General features: G+C 38.9%; 1 protein-coding gene across 6 annotated transcripts; it reads right to left on the minus strand.

Annotated features, from left to right (window-relative positions):
* Positions 1-3,276: 3,276 nt before the first annotated feature.
* On the minus strand, positions 3,277-27,646 carry GLYAT (glycine-N-acyltransferase). Of its 6 annotated transcripts, none has more exons than XM_036029493.1 (6): positions 26,732-27,646; positions 19,093-19,188; positions 10,086-10,193; positions 6,069-6,195; positions 4,545-4,716; positions 3,277-4,334 (listed from the first exon to the last, which is right to left on the minus strand). In XM_036029493.1, the coding sequence occupies exons 2-6, from the start codon at positions 19,171-19,173 to the stop codon at positions 3,932-3,934; spliced, it is 891 nt and encodes a 296-aa protein (XP_035885386.1). In that variant the 5' UTR covers positions 19,174-19,188; positions 26,732-27,646; the 3' UTR covers positions 3,277-3,931. The 6 variants fall into 6 exon arrangements, with proteins under 6 accessions (XP_035885386.1, XP_035885385.1, XP_035885388.1 ...); XM_036029492.1 differs by lacking the exon at positions 26,732-27,646 and adding an exon at positions 24,995-25,260; XM_036029495.1 differs by lacking the exons at positions 10,086-10,193; positions 26,732-27,646 and adding an exon at positions 24,995-25,260.

Consider the following 27,646-nt stretch of genomic DNA (forward strand, 5'->3'; position numbering starts at 1 on the left):
AATCGAGCATCCTTTCTTGCCAATGTCATTACTTCTTCATTCACCCATTAGCTTCCAAAATCCCTTCATATCATCTATTTGTTCACAATGGAGAACTGACTCAATCCCTCCAAGTTTCCCAGCACATCTGCTGTGCACATAGTAGGTGCAGATAGATTGTTTCCCAGCCGGAACAGACTCCCTTCCCTACGGTCTGAGTATCACTGAATAAGCACTTCCCATCTGAAACCAACAAGGTCATCTGATTTTTCCTGGCAGGAACACCGTGTTTGGTAAATGTTTTACAGAAATAGCTAAGCTGAAGACACACAACTAATGTGGACCTTGCCCTTGTATTTTCTTTTAATTATTATATATTTTTAAACTAGTTGTGTGTCTTGGCCACTTACCTAGTCTTCGTACTTCAGTTTTCTTATCTATAGGTAGGGTGAATGATACTACCCACCATCACTAGTTTCTGGGTTTTTTAAAGTTAAATGAGCTAACATTTGTAAAATGCTATCAGAGGTGATAGTATTGTTCTCTTTTCTTTTAAAAGGATGTGTAAGCTTATTTCAACCCCACAGAACTGTAACTTAAGACCTGTGTGTTTGTAAATTATACCTCATTTTAAAAGAGGGAAAGAGAGACTCTCTCTGTATTAAAATTTCTTAGTTATTACATGTTCAAAAATTTTTTAAATTTGTATTTTTAATTAAATGTTATTTTGTCTATCTATTTTGAACATATTTAACATTTTATTTTATTAGTACACTTTCTTTATTTTTCACTTACGTTTGATTATATTTGTTTCAGGTGTACAACATAGTGGTCAGATACTGATACAACTTACAAAGGGATCACCCTGATCAGTCCAGTACCCATCTGACACCAGACATAACTATTACAATATTATTGGTGACATTCTCTCTCTCTTTTTTAATATTCTTTTTAAAAAGATTTTATTTTTATTTATTATTTTTAGAGAGAGGGGAAGGGAGGGAGAAAGAGAGGGAGAGAAACATCAATGTGTGGTTGCCTCTCACGTGGCCCCCACTGGAGACCTGGCCCGCAACCCAGGCATGTGCTCTGGCTGGGAATTGAACCAGGGACCCTTTGGTTCACAGGCTGTGCTCAATCCACTGTGCTACACCAGCTAGGGCTGATGACATTCTCTGTGCTGTACTTTCACATCCTGTATTTTGCCTCCCTTTATGACTATAAGTTTAAGACCTGAGAATTTGACATCTCTTCTCTGTTTTCTAGGTCCCTGGGGCTGCTCGTGGGAAGTCTGGAGTCAGTGCAATTCTTATTCTTTTGAACATAACCAGCCTGCTCCCTTTCTTTGGAAGCTTGTAGGATCTTGTCTTCATCTACAATGCTCTGAAACTGCACGTAATACACCTAATGAGCTTTTTTTACACTCAGTCTGAAGTGAGTTCTTTCAGTCTTAAGACATTCTTCACTTTTGAAGAAAATCTTCTGCTTCTCCTGCTGCTCCTGCCTCTGCTTTCCTTTTCCTCCTTTAAAGTTGTTTTTTTTTTTTTTTAAATCACTCCATTTGCTCTGTTCTCACTTTTTCAATGCCATTTTAGCGGGATGTCCAAACTCCTCAGTGCTGTTCAGTTCTCTTGTCTTCTCTCTCACATTTCCCATCCTGTCTTCCCTTTGTGCTATGACCCTCTAGACAGTCCAGTTTTCTAATGATCTGTCAACTGTGTCTACTTCGCTGTTCAGTCCATCTACTGAGATTTTTTACTTAGGGTTCCAATATTTAATTTCCAGAACCTCTAGGTGATTTTTTTATGCCTATAGCAGAAAGTAGCGTAATTGTACTTACCTAAAGTCTTCCATATGTTCTATTTCTCCTTTAGCAGGTGTGAATTGATCCACAGGTTGAGTCTGATGCCTCAGTCAGTTTTTTCCTTGTCAATTCTTTAGTCATTCCTGGTTTTCTTTTTATCTTTCAGTTTGAGAGTTCCTACCCACGCTTAAAAAAAAGAAAAAAATCACCATTGCACGCAGCTAGTATTCTGGGAAGATGGGATGGGACAATGTGGCAATACTTTTCAAATTGAATTTACCGGGGTTACATTGGTTACAATTATATAGGTTTCAGGCATACAGTTCTGTCATATATCATCTTTATATTGTATTGCGTGTTCACCACCCCAGGTCACGTCTCTTTCCATCACCATTTATCCCCTTTACCCTCTCCTGCCTCCCGCCACCCCCATTTCCCTCTGGTAACGACCCTACTGTTGTCTATCTATGAGGTTTTTCTTTTTTTCTTACTCCTTCACTTTTTTTATTCCAGCTCCCTTATGCCCTCCCCTCTGACAGTTATGAGTCTGTTTCTATTCTGTTCGTTCATTTTGTTCATTAGATTCCACTATGTGAAATCATATGGTATTTGTTTTTCTTTGACTTAAATGCCCAAGTCTTAAATGCTGAATCTGCTGTGTTTACCCTCACTCAAAAGTATTTACAGAGAATCTTCATTCAGCTGGACAGTAAGGTCTAGCTATGACACAGGGCATACAATCCTTCCTGCTCTTGAAAATCTAGAGGCAAGGCCCACTTTCTGTATTAACAATCCCACTATGTGATTTTGATGTATCCACAAGTGGGAGAACGTCTACTCTTAAACTGAAAACAGCCGGAGACGTGTTTACTAGTCATAACTGGCATGGAGGCGCTACCAGCACCCAGTGGGTAGAGGGCAGGGAGCCTGATACACATCCTATAAATGCACGGGACTGTCCACTCTCAAGTGCCCCTTGTGCCAAGGTTGAGAAACTCGGCTCTAAACTGAGCTTCCCCTCTCTTGACTCGCCAAGAAGTTAAGCCTCGGCCGTTGGCTTTTCTGTGTGTGGGGACTTCATCCCCAACTCCATAGCCTAATTCCAGACCTAGATGGACCAACAGGGAGCAGGTTCTTGATCCAGGTGACTGCCTTCAGTCCAGTGCTCTTTGCTGCACAGTGCTGAGGTTTAGTGCTGCTTCCCTTGAAATGCTGGGGCAGGAAACTCTGCCTGCTGCCTTGTCAGAACCAGGAAAACCATCTCTCCACACCCCCAACCAGGCTTTCCCAGGAGACTATTGTGTGAACTGCACTTCAGGCATCCTGAAACAATGGGCCCAGGTCAAGTGAAGCAGGAGGTACCCATGCTGTACTGCCCCCCCTCCCTCACCATCTGTCTCTGCTCAAAAAACACCCACCCCCTTGGGTCTGGGTTCTGCCCCTCTCCACACACTAGTCCAGGCTCTTCCCATCATGAACCACTTGACTTCAACTTTTACAATCAAACACGCAACCTCTTTATTGTTGGTGGGGGGGGGGTTGGATGGATTTAAGAAGCTCTGCTTTTAGAAACAATATTGAATCATTTCCCCTGGTGTGGAGCGAGGAGAGCACAGGTTAATATAGTTAATCCTTTTCTTAGTAACTCTCCCTGTGATATCATTGTGTTATGTTTAACCTAATGTTTCATGTATATATTTGTGTGTAATTGTTTAATGTACCAATAAAACAGCAATCAGAGGAGAGGATAATTTCTACACCTAATGAGCAGAGTATACTTGCTGATTATTAAGAGAAAGAGAAAGGAAAAGTCATAATGCTCAGGAAATATTACCCCTTCCAGGAAAATCTGGCAAGGCTCTACTGATTCATGCAGTAGGAGTTCCAAGAGATGCCATTTGGGGCAACATGTAGCTGATGAAAGTGTCATGGACATTCCCTGGAAGTGTGAGGAACTAAATGTTATGGTGTAGTTGGGACTGCTCCAAAGCAAAATATCCAAGGGAAGAAGCCCATCAATGCAGAGATCACAGTGGTGACCACTCCCTCAGAGCCCACTCCTTTACTGATGATTGTGATGACTAGTCATTCATTCTCTCTGCCCACCCACCCACTGTTCCAGCCATATCCCCAAGCACATCTGACACTTCACAGAGGCACGCAGTGCCATTGGTTCCAGGAACAAGGCATGAGAATATTTTGCAGGTTGTAACTCATTCTCTGCATAATTTTGTTATTTTTGTCCACATGGGAGTACAGAGGGAAGCCAAGTTTCTTCAGAGCCTGGGTCTGGGTATAGATGACATAAGAGATGAGGCCCTGAGACCGGTACTCAGGCACGGTGCCTGCCATTCGCAGCTCTCCTGTCTGGTCCATTAGGTCCCAGGACACAGGGGTCCCCTTTGGCCCCAGAAGACAGTAGCTGGGGAAGTTCTGGATACAGCGCTCGATGAATTTTCGGCTCCTATCATTGCCACCATAATGCCAGAATTCATTCACCAGGGCAGCGTGGGTGACATCCAGGGAAGACAGCTTAAACATTTGTTCATTGCTATGGAGATTCCAAGAGAAAAGTAAAGTCTATGAATATTTATTATATTTGCTCTTATTTCTATTTTCTAAATTACATTTCTAAAAGTGATTAGTCTGCCTGCTTTGAAGACTATTGACTGCAGGGCAGCCAGAGTGAAGCAGGAAGAGGAGATGGGAGGCTGATTCAGGAATGAGGTGTGAGTGGTGCAGTGACTTTTATCAGACTTACATGGGCTTAGGCTTGCCATCGCCAGGCGGTACGTTCTTTATATCCACTAGAGAAGGAATCAGTTTCTTTAAAGTGTCAAGTGCCATATAGAGAAAGCACTGTGTTTGTTCAGCTTTGAAGGATTTCATGACTGCAAGACTTTGTATCACCTCATTCAGGCTGGACTGTGAACCTGTATGACGTTTTAAGGAGAAATGCAATGATTTCAGTACATTCTGTGGAGAAGCTGTCCAGTGGAGCAGGAAGTGTCTGCATTTACAGTCCCAAAACCTTGGTTCTGGTTTGGTGCTGCTGCTGTGTGATTGGGGTCACTTAGCAAGATTTGTGCAATGAACATGCTCAGAAATTTATTCAGCCACGGCCATACCATATTTGTGGCAATAGCAAGACTGAAACAAGATTTTAGGGCTATGTGATCACGTAGTTTTGATAATCACAGAAGATGAGTTACAAAAACTAGAGTAGCCAACATCTATTGGCACCTACTATGTAGCCAATGTGGTAGATTGCTGCAGGAATGACCCACTACTTGCCCATGCCTTCTTGTTTTCACTTCCTGGAATAGTTCCCTCCTACATTGCATCTGACCTTGGTCATATGACTTGCTCTCACTAATGGGACACAGTAAATATGATGCAGGGTGAGGCTCACAGGTGTTTGCACATTGGGGTTGCCCTCTCTTTGTGCTCCTGATTATCTTGAGACCAACACCATATGAACTGGCTCAAGCTAGCCTGCTGAGGACTTGTGCTCCTATTATGTTGTCACCATAGTGGCTAGCACCAATAGCCAGAACCATCATTTAGACGTGTGAGTGAGGCCACACTATAGCAACCAGCCAAGAGTCTATCCATTAACAGGCTGCAGCTGCATGAGTAAACCCAGGTGAAATGAGCAGATGAACTGCCTTGCAAAGCCCAGCCCAGATGTTGATTCACAGAATTACGAGGCTTGCTATGCAGTGAAAGTTAATTGACACATCCAGGTATTGTGCTAAGCAATTCCTATTCAAGATTTTATTTAATCTTTTCAGCACCCCTTGTGTTTTAGGTGCCATTATGATCCTCATTTGTATATATGACCTCAGTAAGGATAATTCATGTGGTTATGATTACACAGCAAGTAACAGACAAATGCCATCATAGGAAGTCTGATTCTGGAGGACATTCCTGTAACCATGACAGTTGTCCTTCATGACCTGGGGGGTGCTTTATGACACGAAAGCATGGAAGGCCCTCAGGGAAGCTCTGCTCTGGCACCCAGTCAACATAAGGCATGTGGATATGTCTGCAAAATATGCCATAAATTCTTGGCCATCAAGGCATCATATTATGTTTCCCATTATGACGCCCACTGTTTGCAAGCTTTGAGGGTGTTTTTGTCAGTTTGCAGGAATAGTGGCAGCTGAGTCAGAAAATTCACAGCAACCTAGGGTCTGGAGCATGGAGAAAGGTGGTAGGGCCATAAGGGAAATTGTTCAAGACACAGAAGTGAGTCAGCACACTTCCCATTCCTTTTACTTACTTTGGATCTGCAAATGCTGTTTCCAGTTGATGACTTCTGGTGAGCTAAGCAGTTCCTGACAGTTCTTGGGGTCCTTGGAGTAGATTTGGTAAGTATTGGTGTAGTGATCGAAGTCATCTACCATCTCCTGTTGTCATTTGGGAAAGGGAAATAAAGCAAATTTCATGTAGTTCATGATTGAAGTACTTTTTTTCCTAAATCCATTACACCATATTTTTTAAGTACTGAAATATTGGTATTTTTATTGGTGCATTACAATTATTCATTTTTTAAAAAAGTATTTTGTTGATTATGCTATTACTGTTGTCCCAATTTTCCCTTTCCCCCCACATTCCATCCAGCAACCACCTCTTAGTTCATGTTCATGGATTATGGATATAAGCTGTTTAGTTTCTCCAGTTCCTATACTATTCTTAACACCCTGCTGTCTATTTTGTCCCTACCAGTTATGCTTCTTAACCCCTCCCCTTCCCCCCATCCTCCTCTGTTTCCCTCTCAGCTGATAACACTGCATATTATGATCTGTTCCTGTTCTGGGGTGTTTTTTATTGAGTTATTTTTTTAAATATATTTTATTGATTATGCTATTACAGTTGTCCATTTCCCTCCTTCATGCCCCTCCACCCTGTACACCCTCTCCCATCCAAAGTCACCTTCTTCAGTTCATGTCCATGTGTCATACTTATAAGTTCATTAGCTTCTACATTTCTCATACTATTCTTACCCTCCTCCTATTTTCTACCTACAATCTATGCTACTTATTCTCTGTACCTTTCCCCCCTCTCTCCTCCTCCCACTCCCCTGTTGCTAACTCTCCATGTGATCTCCATTTCTGTGGTTCTGTTCCTGTTCTAGTTGATTGCTTAGTTTCTTTTGGTTTTGCTTTAGGTGTCATTGTTAATAATTGTGAGTTTGCTCTCCTTTTACTATACATGTTTTTTTTATCTTCTTTTCTTAGATGAGTCCCTTTAACATTTCATAAAATAAGGGCTTGGTGATGATGAACTCCTTTAACTTGACCTTATCTGAGAAGCACTTTATCTGCCCTTCCATTCTAAATGAAAGCTTTGCTGGATAGAGTAATCTGGGATATAGGTCCTTGTCTTTCATGACTTGGAATATTTCTTTCCAGCCCCTTCTTGCCTGTAAAGGTCTCTTTTGAGAAATCAGCTGACAGTCTGATGGAACTCTTTTGTAGGTTACTGTCCCCTTATCTCTTGCTGCTTCTAGGACTCTCTCCTTCATTTTTACCTTGGCTAATGTAATTGTGATGTGCCTTGGTGTGTTTCTTCTTGGGTCCAACTTCTTTGGGACTCTCTGAGCTTCCTGGACTTCCTGGAAGTCTATTTCCTTTGCCAAAATGGGGAAGTTCTCCTTTATTATTTGTTCAGATATGTTTTCAATCTATTGCTCTACCTCTTCCCCTTCTGGCACCCTTATAATTCGAATGTTGGAATGTTTAAAGATGTCCTGGAGGTTCCTAAGCTTCTCCTCGTTTTTTTGAATTCTTTTTTTTAAAGATTTTATTTATTTGTTTTTAGAGAGGGAAGGGAGGGAGAAAGAGAGAGAGAGAGAAACATCAGTTGCAGTTGCTGGGGGTCATGGCCTGCAACCTAGGCATGTACCCTGACTGGAAATTGAACCTGTGACACTTTGGTTTGCAGCCCACGCTCAATCCACTGAGCTACGCCAGCCAGGGGTTATTTTGAATTCTTATTTCTCCATTCTTTCCTGTTCTGTTGTTTCTTTCTTCCTTCTGGTCTACTCTATTGTTTTGAGTCCCAGTTTCCTTCCCATCACTATTGGTTCCCTAAGCATTTTCTTTCATTTCTTTTATGGTAACCTGCATTTGCTCATCTAATTTGTGACCAAAATCAACCAATTCTGTGAGCTTCCTGATCACCAGTGTTTTGAACTGTGCATCTGATAGATTGGCTATCTCTTCGTCACTCAAAAGGATGAGTTCTGGGGCACTGATTTGTTCTTCTGTTTGAGCCATCTCTCTCTCTCTCTCTCTCTCTTTTTTATTTTTGGTCTGGTCGCTGCTGTTATGGTGAGGGGTGGAGCCTCAGGTGTTCACCAGGGCTGCGCACCCCAGTCGTTAGATTGTGACGTTGTATGTGAGGACGGGGTCGAGAGGGAACAATGGCGTTCTCTGTTGGACCTCAGTCCCTTCCCTGGGATATCCTGGGTTGCATGCTCTGCCCGGCTCCACAATCGCTGCCTCACTGGGTCTGCCAGCTGCCGCTTGCATACTCAGGGTCCACCTGCTGCGATTTTGTGGGCCCCAGATGCCTTACGCACTCCCGGTTGCTTTATGAGCCCAGTTCTCCCAGTTCTCCACACCACGAATCGTGCCCAGCTGCTCGTCTCCGCCCCTCCTACCAGTCTGGATGAATGGGTCTATTTCAACTTCTTGGCTGACTTCCATTCATATAAATTCTCTGTCAGTTCTGGGTGTTATTCTGCCTCTAAATTGTTGTTGTTGTTCTAATCTTGGTTGTGCGTGGAGGTATGGTGCGTCCACCTATGCCTCCATCTTGCCGGAAGTCCTGATTCAGTTATTCATAGTTGTTAATTGTTGCTATTTTAATGTCCATAGTTTTGATCTTCTTCTTTTAAAATAATTATCCTTAGCTTTTCATGTAATAATTGCTTAGTGATGAGGAATTCCTTTAGATTTACCTTCTCTGGGAAGCAATTTATCTGCCATTCCATTCTAAATGATAGCTTTGCTGGATAGAGTAATCTAGGTTGTCAGTTCTTACTTTTCATCAGTTTGAATACTTCTTGCCAGTTCCTCCTTGCCCACACAGTTTATTTTTTATTTTAATTTTGAATTTTTATTTATTTTTAAACAAACACAAATATTTATACAAATTTTAAATTACAGTTGGCATTCAATACTATATTAGTTCAGGTGTATATCAGGTGTATATTATTAAATTAGAGGTGAGATTATTAGGAGGAAGGAAGTGCAGAAAATATTACCATGACTAATGCAGAATTAAGAAGCCTTTTTTTAAAAAAAAAAGAGATTGTCTTTATTTATTTCTAGACAGAGTGGAAGGGAGCGAGAAAGAGAGGAGAAGCATCAATGTGTGGTTGCCTCTCACACACCCCCAACTGGGGAGCCAGCCTGCAACCCAAGCATGTGCCCTGACTAGGAATTGAAATGGAGACTCTTTAGTTTGCAGGCCCTTGCTCAATCTACTGGGCTACACTAGCCAGGGCAGAAAGCCTTTTTAAAATATAGTTAGAAAATGTACACAACATACAAGTCAGCAATGATACCACTATCACATTTGAAGTCACATTTGAGATAAAAGATAAAATAATTTTATAATTTCATTTTCATTTGTATTAACATAATTTTTCATTTTATATATTTTTAATTTAGTGGCTTTATAATATTTTGAGTTGACTGAAAGGTATATACAACTTGCATTTTTCCAAATTTATAGTTTCACTGGATATTTTAAAGTGAGTTTAGAATTTCTGTTTTTACATTTGAGTTGCACTAATTTCCCTCAATTGTATGTGGAATTTCTAGTATTAAAATTTCTCTTTTAAAAATCACCCCAACTTGCTGTCCTGTTTCACATCTTCCTATGTTTCCCTTGCTATGTCCTCTTTTCCTTGTCAGCCTAACAGAAATATAGTTACACACAATGTATAGTTACACACATACACAATGTAGTTCCAGTGAAAGTTCCACTGAGATGTTCCTCTAACCTTGTCCCATGACCTCCAACTTCAGCCTCCATGATGTAATCAGTTTTTGTCTGTGCTATTTCTGCATGTTGTTTGTCTTCTGTTCTCACACAATTTGCACTGAGTTGTAATGTACTCGCTTATCTATCTTTTCCTCCAGGCTGTGAGCTCTTTGAGCACAAGGACTTGTTCACCATCACTGAGATTCATTTGTGTTTCCCCTGCATCTTCACTGCCAGGTGCAGTGTAGGCACATACAACCAACAGAAGTGTATGCATTCTATATCTGCTCCTATATCTTACCTGCTCTTGAGGGCGGACTACCACTGTATTAAAATCAGGCCACTTGTCCACCAGGGCCTTTAGCTTGAATGGGTTTCCCTGGTTCATGTGGAAGACAGTCCCATAAACCTGCAGCATCCAAGAAAGTGAGAAGGTCAGCTTATTAGGAAGAGGTGGCCTAGTGCCCTGTTTGATCAGGACAAGGATCATTTCTATGAAATCATAAAATTTTATGGTGGCAAAAGGCCAAATAGGGCATCTAGGTCAATATCCCTATATTCAATACCACTTTTTTTAACCTCAGATGAGAAGAGCTTTTCTTCTCCTCCAATATGAATCATACATGCATATAATAGAATATTTAGACAAAGAAAATTGATGGTTTTAACAACACCATTTTTTATTTTTGGATTTAATCTTATCTTTTTGCAGACTTTCTCCTATTCATACACATGGAGACCTACAATTTTTCAAACATAATATAATCTGGGGTATGGTATTTTTCCCCCATTGACTATTCAGTGGACATATTTCCATGTTCATAAACAGAATTTTTTTCTATTATTTTCTAATGGCTGCACGAGATTCCATTATATGAATGTATCACACCTTCATTTATTCATTTGTCTATTGATGGTCATTTCAGTTATCTCCAAATTTTCACTTTCACAAATAATTCTTTATAAAACATGCTTGCACAGAAGTCCTTGCATGGTGTAGGGTAAGTGGAGTCAGTCAGGCTCCCTCACCCAGATGTCTGGACAAGTAAGAGAAGCACTTTTCCCACAACCTTGAGAATGGGCCCGATAAACTGTATTCCCATAACCTTGAGTGGGCCCGCACGCACAGAATCATGCTGTATTATATAGCGGACTTGTGGTTTCCCGCTGTGTGACATGTGGCTTGCAGCATGCGTAGATGACCCCACATATCTTGAATAAAGATATGTTAGGCCTTCCCACAGCTCCATGAATTTTCTTTAGTCTGCCAGAATCTGGTATGAACATGTTTGGCCTTGAACAGTTGCAACATACAAGGGTACCTGGTATTTTCTTAGATTACACAGAAAGGTAATTGCTACCTCAACAGTTATGCTTAGAAGTCTTTAATGTATATGTCCATAGAACCCTCTGGAAAGGTTAAATGAACTCCCACCACCAGCAGAGACTGCAGCATGGTGCTCAAGAGAATGGACTATGGGGCCCCATAGCCTGGGGCCAACCTTGGACCTTCACCCTCACCATATTGTACAAACTATTGAGAGGGAAGAGTGAGGGGAGAATGAATGAGATTGAGCCTGAGAACACTAATTTCCTTGTAATTTGGGGGCTGGGGAATGCAGTAATGGTACCAACATGGGCCTCGTGACAACTGTGAACATGAAGCCTCCACAGATAACAGCATGAAAACATGCCAGTGACCAAAACCCAAAAGCTGGTATGTATACACTTGAATGGTTTTCACCATAGAATATGTCTAAGGACTAATCCAGTGTCCTGCTCTCCTACAACCCTCCCCCCGTTATGAACTGTTGATGTTTGACCAGGGAGAAATAGAGGGGGAATAAATCTCTCTAAAGTGACTGAGTTTCTCTGAATTTATTGTGTTTTCAGCCATGAGTGGAGGCTTGAGTGGAAGCCACTTGTCCAACAGGGCCTTTAGCTTGAAGGGCTTCCACATCTTCATGTGGAAGATGGCCCCATATACTATAAATTTCCCATATAGAAATTTAGTGTAGTTTAGCAAAATATATAGAACTACTACTGTTCATTAGTCCCATGGCCTAATTCATTAAAACTCCTTTTTCTTCTGCTGAACTCAGAATATGGTAAGTGAGGCATCTACTTTAAGCTAACTCAAGTGGAGGTGACAGTTGTAATAAAATGTATTTAATATTGAACACTTGGAAAAATGGACAAACTTTTCCTCAAATGAGACGCAAGTAAGTGTTGGGTTCTAAGTTATACCTGCATTTGACTCAAAACAGGAATTTTAAAGAACACTCATGATGATTAACTTCTTACCTGGCAAAGTAATCTTTTAGGGAGAGCAAATTAAACATTAATATGTAGTCCCAAGTTTGGAAGAGAATCTGGGCAAATTTCCAGTGTTACGAAGAAATGTTCCTTGGAAGGAACAAGGGAATACTTTTTTAATCACAGTGTACTGAACAAAAGGCAATGTTAGGCATACCTACGATCATATCAAGCATCGCAATTCACAGTTTGTGTGATATTGTGCAAATCATTAACTGAGCCTCCATCTTCTCATCACTGACATGGATGTACTAATGAACATCTTGTAGGGAGAGATGCAAATCAAATGACAGAAAACATGCAGTAGTGCCTGCTACAGAACTAGTGCTCACTAAATGTTAATCATTTTTCCTCTTTTTTTCACAGGAAGTTTCTATTCCTTACTCTCAAAATGTTCAATTGCCACCTTTTTTGGAAGTCACTAATGCTCTTTGTTATTGAATTTATTGAAGTGACATTGGCTCACAAAACCATACAGGTTTCAAGTGTACAACTCAACAAAACATCATCTGCACACTGCATCATACATCCATCGCCCCAAGCAAAGTCTCTTTCTGTCCCAATTACCCCCCTCTTTGCCTGGCTCCACTATATGCCACCCGCTTTCCTTCTGACTATCACCACACTGTTGTCTATATGTACACACACACACACACACACACACACACTCCCGTATATTGGACTAATTCCTTCTCCTCCCTTCATCCAGGCCCCTAACCCTCCTCCCCTCTGACAGCTATCAGTCTGTTCATGTATTCATGCCTCTGTTCTATTTTGTTCATCAGTTAATTTTGTTTATTAAATTCCACATGTAAGTGAGATTTTGTGATTTTGCTGATTTCTCACTGGCTTATTTCACTTAGCTTAATAATCTCCAGGTCCATTTATGGTGTCACAAAAGTTTACATAGCCTGTTTTATGGATGAATGGTATTCCATTGTATAAATGTACCACAGAGCTTTTATTCACTCATCTATTGATGGGTATTTGGGCTGTTTTCAGATTTTGGCTATGGTCAATAAAGCTGCAACAAACACAGGGGTGCATATACTCTTTAAATTTAGTGTTTTGGGATTCTTTGGGTATATTCCCAGAAGTATCACTGGGTCAACAGGCAGCTCCATTTTTACATTTTTGAGGAAGCTCCTATTTTCCACAGTGGCTGCACCAGTCTGCATTCCCACCAACAATTTACTAAGATTCCCTTTTCTCTACATCCTCACCAGCACTTGTTGTTTGATGATTTATTAATAATAGCCATTAGACACGTGTAAGTGATATCTCATTGTGACTTTAATTTGCATCTCTGATGATTAGTGACATTGAGCATTTTTCACATGTCCACTGACCATCTGTATGTCTTCTTTGGAGAAATGTCTATTCATGTCCTTTGCTCATTTTTTATTTTTTATTTATTTCTATTTTTTATGTTTTTATTTTAATCATTGTTCAAGTACAGTTTTCTCCCCCCTACTCCCATTCTAGCCCACCCACCCAACCCTCCCCCCTTCCCCCCATTACCCCCTACCCCTAGTTTTTGTCCATGTGTCCTCCAAATTTGTTCCTGTAAACCCTACCCATTCCCCCCTGAAATTCCCTCTTCTCTCCCCTCTGGCCACTGTCAGACTATCCCCTATTTCAGTGTCTTTGGTTATATTTTGCTAGTTTTTTTTTTTTGTTTTGTTGTTTAGATTCCTGTTAAAGGTGATATCATGTGGTATTTGTCTTTCACTGCCTGGCTTGTTTCGCTTAGCATAATGCTTTCCAGCTCCATCCATGCTGTTGCAAAGGGTATGAGCTCCTTCTTTCTTTCTGCTGCATAGAATTCCATTGTGTAAATGTACCATAGTTTTTTGATCCATTCATTTACTGATGGGCATCTAGGTTGCTTCCAGCACCTAGCTATTGTAAATTGTGCTGCTATGAACATCGGGGTGCAAAGGTTCTTTTGTATTGGTCTTTGCTCATTTTTTAAATTGAGTTGTTTATCATCTTGGTGTTGAGTAGTATAAGTTATTTATATATTTTGGAAATTAATGCCGGATCAGATGTATCATTGGTAAATGTATTCACCCATTCAGAGGACTCCCTTTCTATTTTGTTGATGCTTATTTTTGTGATAAACCCACAGCCAACATCATGGATCTTAATGGACAAAACTAAAAGCATGTCCACTAAGATCAGGAACAAGACAAGGGTGGCTACTTTCACTACTCTTATTCAACATAGACTGGAAGTACTAGCCACAGCAATCCAACAAGAAGAAGAACTAAATAGCATCCAAGTTGGAAAGAAGGAAGTAAAACAGTCATTATTCACAAATGACATGATACTGTATATAGAAAATCATAAAGACTCCACCCAAAACTACTACATCTAATAAATAAATTCAGAAAAGTAACTGGATGCAAAATTAATATTCAGAATTTGGTTGCATTTTATATACCAGTAATGAACTATCAGAAAGAGATATTAAGAAAAACAATTCCATTTACTACTGCAAAAAATAATAAGGCACCCAGTAATAAATTTACACGAGGAAGTAAAATACTTCTAGTTAGTAAAAGACCTGTAATCAGAAAATTATATGATACTGAAGAAAGAAACTGGGGAAGATACAAATAAGTGGAAGCATTCTGTTCCATTGATCTATGTGTTTGTTCTTATGCTATTACTAGGCTGTTTTGATTACAGTGTCCTTGTAATATAGTTTGATGTCAGCTATTGTGGTCCCTCCTACTTTGTTCTTTCTCAAAATTGCTATGGCTATTTGGGGTTGTTTACAGTTCCATATAAATTTTTGCAATGTTTGTTCTATATCTGTGGAATATGTCATTGGTATTTTAATAGGGATTGCATTGAATCTATAAATTGCTTTGGGTAGTATGGACATTTTGTTGATGTTAATTTTTCCAATCCATGAAGATGGTATATGCTTCCATTTATTTGTGTCTCCCTTAATTTTTTCTTCAGTCTTGTGTAGTTTTCTGCGTATAGGTCCTTTACCTCCTTGGTTAGATTTATTCCTAGGTACTTTACTTTTCTTGTTATAGCAAATGGGATTTTTTTCCCCTGATTTCTGTTTCTCATATTGCATTGTTGGTGCACAAGTTGCCTTCAATTTCTGATACTGACTTTGTATCCCACTATTTTGCCAAATTCACTTATTAGGTCAAATAGTTTTTTGGTGGAGCCTATAAAGTTTTCTATGTACACTATCATGTCATCTGCAAACAATGACAGTTTTGCTTCCTCCTTTCCAATTTGGATGCCTTTTATTTTTATTTTTTTCTTGTTTGGTCACTGTAGCTAGGACTTCCAATTTTTCAACTCCACTCCAGGAAAACAAACAATCATATTAAAAAGTTGTCAAAGGTCTTTTACCTCCTTGGTTAGGTTTATTCCTAGGTATTTTATTTTTCTTGTTGCTATATCAAATGGGATTTTTTCTTGATTTCTGCTTCTGCTGTTTCATTGTTGGTATACAAAAATGCCTTTGATTTCTGGATATTGACTTTGTATCCCACTGTTTTGCCAAATTCATTTATTAGGTCCAGCAATTTTGGGGTGGAGTCTATAGGATTTTCTATGAACACTATCATGTCATCTGCAAATAGTGACAGTTTTGTTTCCTCCTTTCCAATTTGGATGCTTTTTATTTCCTTTTCTTGTCTGATAGCTGTGGCTAAAACGTCCAATACTATGTTGAATAGAAGTGGTGAAAGTGGACAACCTTGTCTTGTTCCTGATCTTAGTGGAAGAGATTTTAGTTTTTGCCCATTGAGTATGATGTTGGCTGTAGGTCTCTCCTATATGGCCTTTATTATGTTGGGGAATGCTCCCTCTATTCCCACTTTGCTGAGTGTTTTTATGATAAATGGGTGCTGTACCTTATCAAATGCTTTTCCCCATCTATTGATATGATCATATGATTTTTGTCTTTGCTTTTGTTTATGTGATGTATTACATTTATTGATTTGCAAATATTGTACCATCCTTGCATCCCTGGGATGAATCCCACTTAGTCATGGTGTATGATCTTTTTAATGTATTGTTGGATGTGGTTTGGCAATATTTTGTTGAGAATTTTAGTGTCTATGTTCATCAGTGATACTGGCCTGAAGTTTTCTTTCTTTGTCATGTCTTTACCTGTTTGGGGGATTAGGATGCTGCTAACTTCATAAAAAGAGTTTGGGAGTCTTCTCTCATTTTGGATTTTTTGGAATAGTCTGTAAATGATAGGAGTTAGCTCTTCCGTAAATGCTTTGTAGAATTCTCCTGTGAAACCGTCTAGTCCAGGGCTTTTGTGTGTCGGGAGTTTTTTGATTACTGCTTCAATTTCATCTGCTGTTATTGGTCTGTTCAGGCTTTCTGCTTCTTCTTCTTTGAGTTTTGGAAGATTATATTTTTCTAGAAATTTGTCCATTTCACCTAGGTTTTCAAATTTCTTGGCATACAGTTCTTCATAGTAATTTCTTACAATCCTTTATATTTCTGTGGTATCAGTTGTGATCTCTCCCTTTCATTTCTGATTGTGTTTATTTGGATCCTCTCTCTTTTTTTCTTGATGAGCCTGCTTAAAGTCTGATTGATTTTGTTTATCTTTTCAAAGAACCAGGTCCTGGATTCATTGATCCTTAGAATTGTGCTTTTAGTCTCTATGTCATTTAATTCTGCTCTGATTTTGGTAGGTGCCCATCAGTAAATGAATGGATCAAATAACTATGGTACATTTACACAATGGAATTCTATGCAGCAAAAAGAAAGAAGGAGCTCCTATCCTTTGCAACAGCATGGATGGAACTGGAAAACATTATGCTAAGTGAAATAAGCCAGGCAGTGAAAGACAAATACCATATGATCTCACCTTTAACAGGAATCGAAACAACAAAACAAGCAAAATATAACCAAAGACACTGAAATAGACAACAGGCTGACAGTGACCAGAAGAGAGAGGGGAGGGAATTTCAGGGGAAAAGGGGAAGGGTTTACAGGAACAAGTATAAAAGACACATGGACAAAAACAAAGTGGGGGATGGAAATAGGAGGGAGGTAGGGAGGCCTGGGGGGTGGGCTGGAATGGGAGTAAAAGCCAGAAAACTATACTTGAACAACCATTAAAAAAAAAAAAGTTGTCAAAGGACTTGAACAGACACTTCTCTGAGGAGGACATACAGAGGGCCCAGAGACATATGAAAGGATGCTCAGCATCACTAGCCATCAGAGAGATGCAAATTGAAACCACAAAGAGATGCTTCCTGACACCAGTCAGAATGGCCATCATAAACAAATTAACAAGTAACAAGTGCTGGTGAGGTTGTGGAGAAAAGGGGACCTTAGTACACTATTGGTGGGAATACAGACTGGTGTAGACACTGTGGAAAACAGTATGGAATTTCTTCAAAAAATTAAAAATGGAACTGCCTTTTGACCCAGCAATTTCAATGTTGGGATTATACCTTAAGAATCCTGAAACATCAATTCAAGAGAACCTATGCACCCCAATGTTCATAGCAGCACAATTTACACTAGCCAAGTGCTGGAAGCAACCTAAGTGCCCATCAGTAAATGAGTGGATCAAAATACTATGATACATTTACACAGTGGCATACTACACAGCAGAAAGAAGAAAGGAGCTTCTATCCTTTGCAACAGCATGGATGGAACCAGACAGTATTAAGCTAAGTGAAATAAGCCAGGTGGTGAAAGACAAATATCATATGATCTCACCTATAAGTAGAACCTAATCAACAAAATAAGCAAGCAAAATATAACCGCAGACATTGAAACAAAGAACAGACTGATAGTAACCAGAGGGACAAGAGGAGGACGATAACAGGGAAAGAAGGCTTAGGGTCATCAAGGAACGTGTATGAAGGACACATGGACAAAGTTAAAGGGGGGTAAGGATTGCAGGTGGGATGTTGGTTGGGTGGGTCCAGGGAGAGTGATGGGGGGAAAATGGAGACAACTGTACTTGAACAACAATAAAAAACTATGACAACACAAGTACACAAATATTAAAAAACAAACAAACAAATAAGTGGAAGCATATACCATCATTATGGATAGGAAATACTAACATAAGTAATTGTCCATGCTACCCAAAGCAATCTATCAATTCAACACAATTCTTATTAAAATGCCAAATGCATATCTCACAGATCTAGAACAAATATTTCAAAACTCTATATAGAACCACAAAAACCTTGAATTGCCTCAGCAATCTTGAGAAAGAAAAAACAAATGGAGGAATCAAGTTACCGGGTATCAAACTATACTACAACGTCATAGTAATAAAAAAAAAAAGCATGACATTGGCACAAGAACAGGCATATAGGTTAATGAAACAGAACAGAGATAACAGAAATAAACCTATATTTTTATGGTCAATTACTATTTGACAAAGGAATCAAGAATATACAATCAGCTAAAGATAGTCTGTTCAATAAATGGTGTGGGAGAATTGGACAGATATACACAAAAAATGAAACTGGGCCACCATCTTACATAATACACAAGAATAAACTCAAAATGGTTTAAAGACAACAAGAGAAAAAAGCAAACAAAATATAACCAGAGACATTGAAATTAAGAAAAATCTAACAATAGCGAGAGGGGAGGGGACTGTGGGGGAGAAGGGTTTTTGGGAACTACTATAAAGGGCACATAGGGAAAAACAAGGGGGAGGGTGGAAGCAAGGGAGGGAGCTGGGTTTGGATGGGGTGGCAGGGAGTGGTAGGGAAAAAATGCAGACAACTGTAATTAAACAACAATATAGTAATTTGTGAAACAAAAAAATGGAGTAAAGACTCAAATGTTAAGTTATGAAGCCATAAAAGTCCTAGAAGTAAACATAAGCAGTAAAATCTCATACAGTTTTCAGAGCAATATTTTTGCAGATCTATCCAAGTAAGAGAAATAAAGCAAAAAATAAAAATAAACAGATTGGACTACATAAAATTAAAAAGCTTTTGTGCATCAATTGCTACCTTAAGGGATTCAGGAAGACTCTTCTTCAAGGATTTCTCCAGTGTCTGAAGCATCTGGGCACCTTGTATTTGCAACATCATGGAAGATACCTTAGCCTAGAGAAATAAATAAAAAACAACCAGGAATGAGAAAAGCTGGAGGAGATTCCAAAACAAATAGTAGCAAATTTTATGCTAATGGCCAAAACCCGTTGGGTGTTCCTTTAGTGGTGTCATCTTCTCTAAGTCCTCAGCAACTCCAAGGAAGGACAAAAATGGCAGGAAGCACAGAGGGCACGTTCTGAATTTTTTTGTGTTCACTTTCATACACTTTGAAGAACTCCAAGTTGCACATTAGTTCAACAGGCACATTTAAAAATATATAATATCTTTTGAAATTTAGTTCCTATCAGTGATTCTCAACTCTTCAAGAAGTAAGCCGTATAACTTGGGAAAGTAATTTACACTCCATGCCTTGGTTTCTTCAAAGGTAGATAGGATAATATCACTAACTTACAGAATTTTTGGAAGGATTAAATGAGTTAATACATTAAATGAATAAATAAGTGCTTAGAAGAGCAACTGACATTTAGTAGGCACTGAACCTGTTATTTTATTACTACTGCCATTCTTTCACCTTTCTGTTCTCTTATTTCCCTTCATTTTCTTCTCTTACTCTCCTTCCTTTTCCTCCTTCTCCCCATTTGAGTTAATGTGCTGTGTATTGCATGATGCTAGAAAATGCAAACAAGAAATTTAATGAGCTCAGAAAACAAATCAATGAACAAAAAGGGTACTTTAACAAAAATGAAACTTTAACACATAGCCAAACAGAAATTCTGGCCTGAAGAACTCAATAATAGAGGTCAAGAATGAACTTGAGACCATAGGAAATACAGTGGACCGGATGGAGAAAAGTGATATCAAAAATAGAAATGTAGAAATGATGCAGAGGGAACAGGAGAGAGACTTGAGCATAAAAAAATGAAAGAACTCTATGAGAACTATCTGACCCCATCAGAGTGAGCAATATAAGAACAATAGGCATACTAGAAGAACAAGCGAGGAAGAAGGGCATGGAGAACCTGTCCAAACAAATAGTTGATGAGAGCTTCCCAAGCCAATGGAAAGAATTAGATCCTCAAATATAAGAAACAAACAGGACACTTAGTTTCCTCAATATAAAAGGCTTTCTTCCAGGCACATCCTATTAAATCTGTCAAAAATTAATGACAAAGAAAGAATTCTCAAGACAGCCAGAGGAGAGAAGAAAATAACCAATAAAGGAAAGCCCATTAGGTTATCATCAGACTTCTCAGTAGGAGCTCTAGAAGCCAGAAGAGAATGACCAAATATTCAAACTACTGAAAGAGAGAAATTACCAGTCAAAAAATAATATATCCAGCAAAGTTATCCTTTAAATATGAGGAAGAAATAAAGACTTCTCCAGACATATAGAATCTCAGCTTGTTGGATGCAAGTTTCATTCCCAGTCAGTGCATATGTCTAGATTGCAGGTTTGGTCCCAGCTCAGGGCACGTGTGAGAAGCAACTGATTGATGTTTCTCTCTTATACTGATGCTTCTCTTCCTATTTTTCTTCCCCCTTCTCCCTCTCTCTAAAAATAAATAAATAAAATATTTATAAAGAACAAAGTATAAAAAGTCACAAAAGATCACCTCCAAGAAACTTACAGCATAAACAGAGATTGTTCGTGATGACAAAAACAAAAAAGGGGTGGGGATATCGATCTCAGTTTGCAAAGGAAGATGGAGGGCTGATGCATTCAATAGGAAAAAGACTATGTATATATGAAAATTTATTTTTCATAAACCTAATAGTAACCTCACCAATCCTTGCTCTCCCTAAAACACTGAGTCACATAGTTAAAAAAAATAGGTAACAGGGAATAGAAGTCTGGAGTACCACCAAACAAAAACAACAAACAGAAACACAAAGGAAAAGAACCAATGGCGATATAGAACTACCAGAAGATAAAAGACAAAATGTCTGTAGGACACTGTCATCCATCAAAAATCACCCTAAATGTAAATGAACTGAATTCACCAATAAAGAAGCACAGAGGAGAAGACTGGGTCAAATATCAAAACCCCACTATATGCTGCCTTCAGGAGACACATCTAAGCAGCAAAGATAACATTAGACAAAGTGAAAGGGTGAAAATGATTCTCCAAGGAAATAACATCCAGGGAAAAGCAGGGGTAGCCATACTTTTATTTGACAAAACAGATTTCAAGATAACAATGGTACCAAGAGAGAAAGATGGATGTTTTATAATGACAAAGGGCACAGTACATGAAGAAGACATAACACTCCTCAATATATATGCACCCAATCAAAGAGCACAGATACATATAAAGCAGCTACGAACAGAACTAAAGGTAGAAACTGGCAAAACCACAATCATAGCTGGGGACATAAATACTCCATGGACAACTCTAGACAGATCTTCCAAACAGAAAAAAAAATCACCTTTAAACGACACATTAGACCCAATGGACATAATTTCCATTCATGGAGCCTTTCATTCTAGAACACCAGATTATACATTCTTCTCTAGTACACATGGAACATTCTCAAGGATAGACCATGTGTTGGGTTACAAAACTAGCCTCAACAAATTCAATAATATTGAAGTCATACCAAGCATATTCTCTGACCTCAATGCTTTGAAATTAGAAATCAGCCACAAAAAATAAGTAAGGAAACCCATAGATATGTGGAGATTAAACAACACCCTACTAAAAAATGACTGGGTCAAAGAAGAAATAAAAAGTGAGGTCAAAATATAGAGAGAGACAAATGTGAATGACAAGATAACATATTAAAACTTCTGAGATGCAGTGAAAGCAGTAATAAGAGGGAAGTTTATATCATTACAGGAGTATCTCAACAAACAAGAGAAATTCCAAGATAACAACCTAACATTACTTCTTAAAGAACTAGAAAAAGAAGAACCAGAGCAACACATTTATTAATTGAGCTCAAATATTAATTGAGCATAGAGACTTGGGTTTATTTCTGGGCTCTTTATTCTGTTCCATTGATATACATGTCTGTTCTTATGCCTGACTGTTTTGATTACTGTGGACTTTTAATATAGTTTAAAACAAGTATTGTGATCTCTCCTACCTTGTTTTTCTTTCTCAAAATTGCTGCAGCTATTTGGAGTTGTTTATGGTTCCATATAAATTTTTGAAATGTTTGTTGTATATCTGTGAAATATGTCACTGGTATTTTAATAGGGCTTGTATTGAATCTATAAATTGCTTTGGTTAGTATGGATATTTTAATGATGTTAATTTTTCCATCTATGAACATTGTACATGCTTCCATTTGTTTGTGTCTTCCCTAATTTCTTCAGTGTTGTGCAGTTTTCTGAGTACAGGTCTTTTACCTCCTTAACTAGGTCCATAGGTATTTTATTTTTCTTGTTGCTATAGTAAATGGGAATTTTTCCTGACTTCTGTTTCTGATATTTCATTGTTGGTGTACAAAAATGCCATCAATTTCTGAATATTTACTCTGTATCTTGCTGTTTTGCCAAATTCACTTATTAGGTCAAGTAGTTTTTGGTGGAGTCTATAAGATTTTCTATGTATACTATCAGGTCATCTGCAAACAATGACAGTTTTCTTCTTTCTTTCCAATTTGGATATCTTTTATTTTTTTTAATGAAAAAAATTGTTGTTGAAGTACAGTTGTCTGCATTTCCCCCCACCACTTCCCACCACCCCAGCCATTCCTCCTCCCTCCCCTGATCCCATCCCCCTTGGTTTTTTCCATGTGTCCTTTATAGTTTTTCCTGAAAACCCTTCCCTCTTTTCTCCCTTTTATTTCTTTTTCTTGCCTGATTGCTGTGGCTAGGACTTCCAATACTATGTTGAATAGAAGTGGTGAAAGTAGACATCCTTGTCTTGTTCCTGATCTTAGTGGGAAAGCTTTTACTTTTTGCCTATTGAGTATGATATTGACAGTAGGTTTCTCATATATGGCCTTTATTAAGTTGAGGTATGCTCCCTCTACTCCCACTTTGCTGAGTATTTTTATCATAAATGGATGCTGTTCCTTATCAAATGCTTTTATCTGCATCTATTGATATGATCATGTGATTTTTGTCTTTCCTTTTGTTTATGTGATGTATTACAATTATTGATTTGGAAATATTGTACCATCCTTACATCCCTGGAATGAATCCCACTTGGTCATGGTGTATGATCTTTTTAACGTATTGTTGGATACAGTTTGCCAGCATTTTGTTGAGAATTTTGGAGTCTATGTTCATCAGCGATATTGGCCTGAAGTTTTCTTTCTTTGATGTGTCTTTATCTGGTTTTAAAATTAGGATGCTGCTGGCTTCACAAAAAGAGTTTGGGAGTCTCCCATCTTTTTGGATGTTTTTGAATAGTCTGTAAAGGATAGGGGTTAGCTTTTCCTTAATTATTTTGTAAAATTCTCCTGTGAAACCATCTGGTCCAGGGCTTTTGTGTGTTGGGAGTTTTTTGATTACTGCTTCAATTTCCTCAGCTGTTATTGGTCTGTTCAGGCTTTCCGCTTCTTCTTCATTCAGTTTAGAAGATTATATTTTTCTAGAAATTCAGTCATTTCACCTAGGTTTTCAAATTCCTTGGCATATATTTCTTCATAGTAATTTCTTACAATCCTTTGAATTTCTGTGGTATCAGTTGTGATCTCTCCCTTTCATTTCTGATTGTGTTTATTTGGGTCCTCTCTCTTTTTTCTTGATGAGTCTGCTTAAAGGCTTGTCAATTTTGGATCTTGCTGCTGTAACTCATTGAACAATGTGTAAACTGGTGAGTGAATATTCCTGTTTTTTCCACAGGTGTGTCCCCTGTCTTTTTCCAGATGTTTGTCACCAATTTGAAGAAAACAACACATGCCTAATTTCCCCTCGTGTCTACTTATTGATGGGAGAAGATAAGACTTTTGTTCAGCACATGAATGCTTCATTATACATTGAAAATGGCTGCTAAGTGTATTAAGATTCACTTAGTTAATGTGAATGGCATCTTTTAACCACCTGGCTCTAGTCCATCTTCCTAGATACTCCTGTCACTACTCCTCACCACATGAGACCATGGAGACATTTCTCCAACATAGTCTCTGCTTTAGCTCCTCTGGCCCATCTGCATTTTATCCTTGTTTGGGATTCCTGAATTCCATTCTTCTACATTCAGCTTCCATTCATTCTTCAAAGTCTAGCTAAGGGTCTGTCATCTCTAGTGACTCCTCCCTTTGCTGTGCTCTCAAATGTGTGCATCTCTCTATTAGAGAGCTCTTGGCATTGAGCTAGACTTTACTTTCCTAGCTGTGAACTCCTTTGAGGCCCGAAGCTCACCTTACTTATTATCCTATGTGCTTACTATGATATATGGCACACAGTCTGCCATCAGTAAATGGATGGTAAATGACCAAATGCATGAAATACTTGTATTATCCTGTCTGTCTAGTTACTCCTTCCAAAGCATAGATTAAGTAATTATTAACTGTATCATAGTATATATATGTTCTGCATGTAGTATGCTGGGCATGGGAAAGGCCTTCAACTACTTTATGCTAAGTTATGTCTTGAAAAAGTCCAGACTAGAATAGAGGTGCCTTTGTCCTCTATCTAAAGGTCTTAGGTCTTGACAAATAAGACATTTCTGAAGGCTGATCTTACCTTGTATCCAGAGGCAACTTACAAGGAAGTTACATGAGTATGAGATACAATATAGAGTTTGATGTCAGATCTGTGGGGTGTGATATTACTGTATTTCCTGAGAAGTGTAGAGTTTGGAACCACCGTTCAAAGATGTACATACAAACTAACAACCAAGTGTGGTGCCCGAAAAATAGGGTAGACTGAAAATAACTGAGACAGAAATTCTGACACACTCACTGTGAGCTGGCAGAATTGGGCCACAGGTAATGTCCTTGAGAGTGAACATCAGAACTTTTGACTCAGTCATTTCACAAGTAGAAAATCAACACAAACAAAATAATCAAAATAAGAGCAAAGCTCGAAACGAAGTTTGATAAAGTCCACAAACATTAACAAATTCTGAGCAAAATCCCAATGTCCAGCAATAGGGAAAGGAAATATAAAATAGGATCTGTTGGGGTGATGCAACTCTAAGACATTAACATAATACATGTACGTACGGGCACATGAGAAACTGTTCAAATGCAGTGAGAAAATGTAGGACATAAAACAGTTCACACAACACATAGATAAACCTAAATGTAACAGAGAACACACACAAATAAAGCAAGATTGTGGTAGTAGCAGTATAGATAAAATCTTTGAAGTAAATTTGTTTATTATGTGATACAAATGAGTGATAAATTTTGTTTGTATTCTTGTCTTTATTCATGTACTTATTTCATCTCTGGCTTTAATTACAACAACCTTCCTATCAGTTATACACAGGAAAAATACTTGTAGAATGTACACCTGGAACCTGCATAATTTTACTAAGCAATGTCACCCCAGTAAATTCAATAAGCATAAATAAAAATAAAATGACCCTAAATATAAGTATAAAAATAAATAAATGCTAGCTTCCCTTTTGAATCTACTAAGAACACACCCCATCTATAGTATGGTATTATTTGGGGGTCAAATGTGTAGAACTGCCTTTCAGGTGAAATGTTCTTACTAGATTGAGATTTCACAATCTTATGGAGAAACTCAAGCAAATAGCTACCCCTGGCCACACACAGTGCTCTGCTCTGCCACAGACAGAGTCTCAGGGTGGCATTCCAGGTATGCAGGACAGGGCTCCCACTCCAGACACTTTCTGAGAGTTAATCCCACCTCTTCAAGTGGAAGCTCACTCATTGGTGGTGACAGGAGACCACTCACCCATGACAGAATTCAACAGAAATAACTTCACAAAATAATCTCCCATTTTATTTGAGGGAAAAATGACATCCCTATTGGTTTTGTGATAGTGACATTTTGGTAATATATGAGAACTCTACATTTCTTAGAACTGAGTACTGAAATATGTAGTACTCGTGTCTGAGATTTGTTTACCATACCATAGCAAAGGAAAAAAGGACAGATGGATGAAACAAATGGTACAGAATCTTGCTGGTGTTGAGAAGATGACAACTTCTTTCCTCCTTATTAGAGCATATTTGAAATCCTCATAATTAAGTTATATGTTCTGAGGGAAACTAAGGCCAGCATTTCCTCATCTTTAAAAAAGGTTCAATTTGTTCATTTTTTTCTTTATGATTAATTTCTGATGCAAGTAAAATCCACTGAAAAACAAAGGAAAAACATAATGTAGCCAGAAGGATTAAATATGATCATATTTGCAGTGTCTCCACACAGTGAGTACTCCATTTACCCACCTACTTCCAGAAAGTGCCCAGATCTGTCCTCATTCATTCACCAGTTCAGATCAGAAACCTGCATGGAATTGTTCATAGTACCTAACAAGTTGCCGTTTACAGAGCACGTGCCAGAAGTATGTTTCTTAAGTTGATATTACTCCTTTTCCTTAGGTGTATGGTGTTACTGCTGAACATGCACAGTGAGCATTTTGATCTGTGTCACTTAAGTGGAGAGGGTGTCACCAAGCAATGAATATCTTTTGCAGGGCATAAGGAGAATATGAATCCTTACCTGGGGAGCTGTCTCCACACCAATCTGCAGGTATCCCCAGGAACAAATGAGAAGGGCAGACTTTTCAATAACAAAACTTCCTTCTAATGCAGGCAGTTCAATAGAATCTTACAGAGTTAAGAGTGTCTCCTCCAGGAACGGCTGAACTGAGGCTTGTAAAGTGGACCTTGCACAAAGCAAAAACTTCTTATATCAGCTCATGTAGAATCCAGGCCTTCCTCCCTCAGTTCCACAGTAAAGGGGCTGACAGTACAAGGTTCACAGGCTGACAATGGGGCATTTGTGCCAACCCCAACCTGTTATGCTAGGCTGCTCTTTGCCCCCACTGGCTCTGCGATGTGTGTGAAACCAACGGCTGGATACTGAAAGGAGAGCCATTGCAGAGACAGTACCTCCTTCCTTCCCTTCCCACTCGCCAGAACCAGCAGTAGGAGCAAGGCGGTAGGAAAGATATAGATGAGAGCTCATTGGCAGAACCTGATCTATTTTCTTGCACACATGAAAACAGAAAATCAGCTATATGGCATGACTAAGACTGTTTATATTTTTCTTTCACAATATAAGCTGTACCCTCTCCCCTGCCCATTCTGAGGCTGCACTTAGACACCCCAACATGGCACTATATGGGCACTTCTTAGTCTCACTTTTACAGAGAAGAAAACCGAGGCTCACTGTGGCTGAACTCGATAGCTTTTAAACCCAGACCTCTTCACTCCAATGTGCTCAGTACTCCACATTAATGCTTGTTGTACCATCCTCTGAAAAGAAAGGGGGCTCAGAAACGATATTTTGAGTACCAACTCCACTGTGTGAAACAAGCAAGGAGGGAAGTTTGACACTATCTGTGTCTTGTCCTCCTTACCCTAACTCTTCTTTACCATGTTGGTGGACACTTTCATTATGGAGGGAAGAGGA

The sequence above is a fragment of the Phyllostomus discolor genome, chromosome 6 (assembly GCF_004126475.2).
Source record: "Phyllostomus discolor isolate MPI-MPIP mPhyDis1 chromosome 6, mPhyDis1.pri.v3, whole genome shotgun sequence".
In the NCBI taxonomy this organism is placed as follows: Eukaryota; Metazoa; Chordata; class Mammalia; order Chiroptera; family Phyllostomidae; genus Phyllostomus; species Phyllostomus discolor.

Bases quoted from the DNA above. Each gene is read 5' to 3' on its own strand.
- GLYAT (XM_036029493.1), bottom strand. From the start codon at position 19,173: ATGATGTTGCAAATACAAGGTGCCCAGATGCTTCAGACACTGGAGAAA. The intron at 10,194-19,092 runs GTAGCAATTGAT...TGGATGCTGCAG, and splicing joins GTCTTCCTGAATCCCTTAAG to GTTTATGGGACTGTCTTCCA. The intron at 4,717-6,068 runs GTAAGTAAAAGG...AACGTCATACAG, and splicing joins ACAGCATTTGCAGATCCAAA to GTTCACAGTCCAGCCTGAAT.